General features: G+C 39.0%; 1 protein-coding gene across 2 annotated transcripts in view; it reads left to right on the forward strand.

The window, feature by feature from the left end:
• LOC146619880 (cGMP-dependent protein kinase 1) overlaps positions 1 to 6,867 on the forward strand; it is a 96,625-nt gene extending 89,758 nt beyond the window's left edge. For both annotated transcript variants that reach the window (XM_085369790.1, XM_085369789.1), the window contains exons 10-18: positions 2,361 to 2,457; positions 2,559 to 2,698; positions 3,779 to 3,868; positions 4,081 to 4,222; positions 4,685 to 4,848; positions 5,050 to 5,172; positions 5,261 to 5,323; positions 5,408 to 5,474; positions 5,567 to 6,867. In XM_085369790.1, the coding sequence (XP_085225916.1) occupies positions 2,361 to 2,457; positions 2,559 to 2,698; positions 3,779 to 3,868; positions 4,081 to 4,222; positions 4,685 to 4,848; positions 5,050 to 5,172; positions 5,261 to 5,323; positions 5,408 to 5,474; positions 5,567 to 5,665 (985 nt within the window). In that variant the 3' untranslated portion in view covers positions 5,666 to 6,867. The remainder of the gene's footprint in view (positions 1 to 2,360; positions 2,458 to 2,558; positions 2,699 to 3,778; positions 3,869 to 4,080; positions 4,223 to 4,684; positions 4,849 to 5,049; positions 5,173 to 5,260; positions 5,324 to 5,407; positions 5,475 to 5,566) is intronic.

Genomic DNA, 6,867 nt, shown 5'->3' on the forward strand with positions numbered 1-6,867 from the left:
AAATGAGGATAATCGTACACACACTCCCACACAAATACTGACACACACTTTAGACACACGGGGATTGCATCATTTTTATGACCTCATTCGTTCAGTGATACAGATTATCACCCACTGGGGTGCTACTTGACCTGCATAGGAACACTTTGTAATGCTGAGCTTGTAATGGATTTTCATGTTAGCAGTTATAAGTAACATCTTATTGCAACCTCATAATGCATATGCTGTCCAGGAAACTGTGTCAGATGCTGCTAAGCTCTCTGTGTTCACTTTTATTCAAGGTCATGGTTTAGACATCTATTTAAGGTGGATGTATGGTTTCAGTCTCACTGGATCTTCTCTCTGGTATCATATTCCAGTTTCCAGCATATCATGGCTCAGTTATAGCGACAGACGAGTGTAGTTTTCTGCTTATCTGAAAAAAACTGTATTGTGTGTCGCTGCTTTAGTGAATATCTCCACCATTCATTGATTCCTACAGAGACTGTGTGTCCTTGATTGAGACATTGTGTTTTGCCTGTGACAAAATTATTCATTACATTGCAAAGTAGCTTAATGGTTTTGTATTGTTACCCGCTTGAAGAAATGTTCATCATCTGTAGAGAATAGAAGAGACATTTATTCTTTCATTGCTTATCTAATAGAAAAGGGGCTCGTTTTGTGCTTCGGCTGTGAATAGCACAGTTTTTGTTCGTCAGCGCTTTGATACTGACTCCTTATAATGAAGCAACACTGCCATCTGCTGGTTGTATGTTTCTATTACTAGTCAACCGTTTTAGCAAGTGTAAAATTCTAAAGTGTAAAATTATATCCTTACTCTCATTTCTTCTATATCTTGACAGAATTTGCAAAACACTCCTTAATTAACTGCAACCAGACACATCCTAGTGTGTCATATTTGATGCGTGCAGTTTTTTGTGGGTTTTTGAGACGTCTATATCATCAGAGTGATCCCCCCCCACCTGAAAAACCTAAATAAATTGTACATTTTTAAGCAATTTTTCAAAAAGCCAGATAAAAAAGCAACTACAATACAAATTAAAATTCATATACTGAAATTAAAATGTAATAATTTTTCAAACAAATTTGTCAAATGGTTCAATAAACTCTTTAATTTTGAAAAATTTGTAATTTTCCTGCAATTATTTTCTATTTCAGGCTTTAAAGGGTTAACAATACTGCACCACACACACTAAACATGTAATCTTGGTTACTTGTCTCCTTTTCTTAAGCAGCACTTATTTTAGGATTTGGAGTTTTTCTGGGCCTGCATCCAGGTCAGGGTCGGGGAGAAAAGATGAAAGGATAACCTGCAAATCTCCCATGATAGTGATAGTGTATACATATACACAAATAAACCATGAGTGTCCTGGTAACCTGATGTGTTTCTGAGAAACATCGTGCTCAGTAACCTGCCAACACGTGCCACCAAAGTGTCCACTGCTGCGTAGCTTAGGGAAAAGGTTTCCAGTGTAACTGATCTGAAACAAGTACAGTTAGGTTGGTTTTTTAACACTTGGAATAGCCAGATAAGCTAGAATGGCATAAAGCAAACATAATTTGACATTTTACTGATTACATTCAAACCTGGAACAGTTTTTTCTGAAAGTGTTTAACCTACATTTTTGTAAATAATCTTAATCCCTGCAGCTCTGCGAAAGAAGGCTGCTGACTTATCTAAACACGTCTTCTGTGGAGGTGTTTTTTGATAAGACGCTGTCTACATAAACATACAGCTGAAATATTTTTGAGAGAGAAGAGGCCTGACGTCGAGGCGATAGTCTGTTATGAGTGACCCAGAAAGGCCTATCCAGGCTTGGATCTGTCCTAAGCCCACTGATCCAGAAACTGAGCTGATGAAACTCTGTCTGGATCAAACAATAACCAAAGAAGACACGGGGCATCTGGGGATAAGGGGTGGACACGTGGAAACAATCTCTACTGCCAGCATGCTGGCATGTTGTGGAGTTCAGTGGCAGAGCCAAGGCATGTCTTCTGAGCCAACTGAGTAGTGAGTAGCCTGTGTCACGGATGTCCCATCTTTGTTCTTTCCTATAAAGAATGGGGACAAGCTGGGGACAGTTAGTCTGTGATCAAAGAGAGGTCAAAGTAATTTGCCAGAAGACTAAACTCAAAAACATCCTGTTCATGTGCTCATATTTATACTCCACATCCTCAACAACATCCTTGATAGATTACTATGAGTTAAATCCTCTAAGATTTGCAAACAAATGAGCTCAAGGAGAGACGGATATTTTGTCTCAGGTTGTTGAAAGTGGATTATGTTTTCTTTCATCCTTCATCTCATCTCTAATCCTGTTCCCCTTCGTTCTTTCCTCCCCTTTTTCCTGGCCCCACAGGTATGAAGCAGAGAATGCGTTTTTCTTCAATCTAAACCTAGCTGACTTTAACATCATCGACACTCTGGGGGTTGGTGGCTTTGGACGCGTTGAGCTGGTATGAAGCGCTGCAGTGTGACATTAACATCAATATTCTGGACTTGTCTGACAAGCTGCACACGTTGCTATTTGAATCTCTCTCTTTCCCTATCACTGCAGGTTCAGCTCAAGAGTGATGAGAACAAAACATTTGCCATGAAAATCCTCAAGAAGCGGCACATCGTCGACACGAGACAGCAAGAGCACATTCGCTCAGAAAAGCTCATCATGCAAGAGGCCCACTCGGACTTCATTGTTAGGTAGCTTCTTAACATTAGCTTCCTTCAAATGCTCAATAAAGTTTGCTTATCTTACTAAATGTTTAATTCTGGTGATCAAAGTAAGAGTTATTAAAAATGACATTCCCTATTAAGACTTATTTAATGAACGTGGCCACAAAAAGAGCCTGTCATCATCACGGCTTTCTCATTTTGGCTTGGTTTGTATGTAATATGGCGTGGCTTAACAATAATAAAGAACTGCCTGAACAAGAATAAAGATGGGTGATACAAGCATCAGCAGGCTAACAAAACACAGCTGCAGCAGTAGTTAGGAGATTTAGGGAAACTGTGCTACCAATAACAGATGGTTCAATAGTCACCCTTGAATAATGAGGGCACGCACAATTTGCTTTCTATTAAGTACTTCTGACTTGGCACAGAGACTATCTGTGGAAGTGTTTCAGAAGTCATTTTTCTGATGATGTGGCACAAGACTGCACAGTTAAAACATGAAAAGGAGCATGACAAACACTGGCAGGGCAATCTTTAGTTGGATGAAATACATTTATTTATGCCAATTTCGGTCCAGCTTCATTGGTGTGCTTGTGGCCAGGAGCACCCTGGTACTGGCTATAAAACATGAAGGTGGGAGAGCGCTGATAAGGCGATACAAACAGTTCAGGAAGGTTTTAATAGAGACGAATGCTAATTTGTGTGCTGGAATACTGAATGACAAGATAACTCACAGGCTTGAGATGCGTGGCCCGGGAGACGTTTAGCAACATGACAATTTAAAAAACACTTTGTTTGGAGAGGTTTGTCCCCTCACTTGAATCCAATTAAACACTGTGGGAGTGTTTTGCTGTACACCGTTTATTGTGGTTTACTAAAATTATTTATGTATATTTTAACAAACGGTTTAAATACTGAATTATATCAAAGGAAATCCCTGGCCAACAACAGACTGCTTTATTTCAGTATTATCATGTGTTCAAAATAGATTATAGGATTTTTGGTTAAGAAGATGAATTCATTGCTTTTTTTTTCTGCCAAATAATAATTGTGTGGTTATGAATTTTACAGCAGTTTGTCATAACAAACACTTCTGTGTGTTTTCAGACTGTACAGAACCTTCAAGGACAGCAAATACCTCTACATGTTGATGGAAGCATGTTTAGGCGGAGAACTGTGGACCATTCTTAGAGATCGGTAAACTCATAAAGGATTAATGTCACACACACACACAATTATATGGCAAAGAAAGGTGTGGCAGTTAAGTTAATTCTGGTAAAATGATATTTGAGTCCCGCTTTGACCAACATATCTAGTGATTTTATAGCTACATTATAGGAAGTGTATCACATTTTACTATTTGATGTAAGTTACAATTTTCATCTTCTTTTGTCCTGCTGTGTTTACAGGGGTTCATTTGAGGACTCGACCACCAGGTTTTACACAGCCTGTGTAGTTGAGGCTTTTGCTTACCTGCATTCCAAAGGCATTATCTACAGAGACCTTAAACCAGAGAACCTTATATTGGACCACAGGGGTTATGCCAAACTGGTAAGAGATCAACATGGAAACACAGAAACCTCTAACTTGGATGTTTGTGTGTTTTTGAGAGATGATGCAAGAAAAGACAAATGCCATCTTTCTCTGATGTATGTGAAATGTCAAAAATCATTTTGAATACTGCCACACAATGGCTTTAAATACAAGAGTAATCACAGTGTGAAGAGAAGTATAACTAAGGCTATGCTAGGTTTTGTTTTTTGAGGTACACCAACATTCCCTTTTCTCATCATGGAGAAACCAGCTTGTCTCTTTTGGCAGAGCAGCCAGCAGCTACTCAGCTCAGCTCCAAACCCACCAATGCCACTATTTCCACCATTTTCATTCCACCATTAGTATGCATAAGAGTGAACATGATCTGATAGGAACCAAAATACCATGAGAAGGATTTTAAGTCAAATTTTTCTTTGCCTGATTATTACAATCTGACAACAAAATCGTTGTTTTCTTTAGGTGGACTTTGGCTTTGCCAAGAAGATTGGGTTTGGGAAGAAAACGTGGACCTTCTGTGGGACACCAGAGTATGTAGCACCAGAGATCATTCTGAACAAGGGCCACGACATCTCAGCTGACTACTGGTCTCTAGGAATCCTTATGTTTGAGCTCTTAACTGGCAGGTACTCACAGGCCCGGGCTTGTCCTTAACAAACTTGTTTATGAAGTTTTTGCGGTAATACATGCAAAACTTTTTGGAAATGTTGAGTCACCTGGTGAAAATTAAAATGTGTCAGCTCATTGCACAATTTATACAGATTACATAATTGTCCACACTTAAGCACGTTTTACTTCAAAGTAATATGTTGGCCTCTGTTGTGTAGTCCTCCATTCTCTGGCCCTGATCCTATGAAAACCTACAACATCATCTTGAGAGGAATCGACATGATTGAGTTTCCAAAGAAAATTACCAAAAATGCTGCCAACCTAATCAAAAAGCTATGCAGGTAAGTGTTTGTGCCTGTAGACATTTATACATAGTAATTCATTTAAGTGGTCTGCGTGCTGAATCATACATTATTTTTTCTACTTCAGGGATAATCCTTCTGAAAGACTGGGAAACTTGAAAAACGGTGTCAAAGACATCCAAAAGCACAAGTGAGAAAACGCATTACTCAGTCCAGACATTTGTATTAATTTGCTCGCTGCACAATGATGAAGTAATGCTATTTTTTCTTTTAGATGGTTTGAGGGCTTTAACTGGGAAGGTTTGAAGAAGGGGACACTGACACCACCTATTATCCCTAATGTAAGTGCACGCTGTGCCCGTTTTGTTTTGTTTTATAGCCACTCAGTTGTTGCTTATTCTTTATGTGAAAGATTATTTTGTGTTTCTACCAGGTCACATCAGCAGTTGACACAAGTAATTTTGACAGCTTCCCAGAGGACAATGAAGACCCACCTCCTGATGACAACTCCGGCTGGGACGTTGATTTTTGAAGTCCTTCTCTTCTCTTGAAACCAGAAGAAACTCTTCTTTTGTTGGCTTTTAATGGTTTGGAGGTCATTAATGGAGGACATGGCTGTGTTGTAAAAAACAAAACTGCATTAAAAATGAAAGAGAAGATATGGAAAAGAAGATTAATAGTTGGATGGCAAACCCTCTGGGTCACCGATATGCCTTTATTTCACTGTGGCTCTGGATCAAGCATTTATAACGGGACTGCTGTAGCACTTCTCCGGTGTTGTTTTACACTTGGGTCTAAAAGGCAAAGAAAGTGCAGGGATACAAACACACACATACACACACAAATACAACAGAGGCTGATAACGGAGCCAGGTTTTCCCATGTATCATGAAGAGATGCTTAGTGGATGGATGAATGTTTTAAAGTTTGTCGAAGTTTTGCTTCGACGACTAGAAAAAGGAACTATATGTTGACAACCGCTCAAAAGAGGAAGGGGATGGTTATTGGTTTTTCTTTTTTTATAGATTCATTTTTCCGCTATAGTTAGTGAAATATTTGGTGGACTCTGGGAGGGGATATGATGATACTGCAGTTGGTCCCTGGTTATCAACATGCAGCTGCTTTCTGCAATCTGTAATGCTTTGTAGACATCTACACACTACAGATGGCAAGTGCAACTGGTACCAAGTGCTCACGACTAATCTGAATGTCACAGATTTTTCTTCTTATTGAAAAAACACAATATGAATGGTACATAGTATTTGAATTTACGAGATCTATTGTCACACATGAACGTTACCGGGCTGAAATCAAATACTTAGTACAATTTATGTGAGATTAATCTACCTTGAAAAGCACAAACACAGTGCATTCAGTGGAAAGAGATGTGACTCTTAAAGTGCCCTCCTTAAAATTTTAATGAATCACACACCGGCACACGTGAAATGTCAGCTAGTATTTCCATGAAGCAATGTGTCCTTATGCACTTCAGACCATTAACTGAGAAAATCCACAGTTATAGCTCATTTTAAGCTTAAGTCGAGGTCACACTTTTCTGTTCTATAATAGGCTTTAAAAAAAATCATGCATACGAATGCTTCTCTGCCTACATCCATCTTCAGTTTGTTTTTCAGTCACTTCTTGAATCCACCCAAACCGGATGTCCTCTCCTGTATAGTACTGACATAACTGTGAACATGGTTTTGATGTCTTTGGTGCTGTTGATAAATTATAA

The sequence above is a fragment of the Diplotaxodon limnothrissa genome, linkage group LG13 (genome assembly GCF_057381915.1).
Source record: "Diplotaxodon limnothrissa isolate DT_005_m linkage group LG13, D_limnothrissa_male_GT1.1, whole genome shotgun sequence".
Classification (NCBI taxonomy): Eukaryota; Metazoa; Chordata; class Actinopteri; order Cichliformes; family Cichlidae; genus Diplotaxodon; species Diplotaxodon limnothrissa.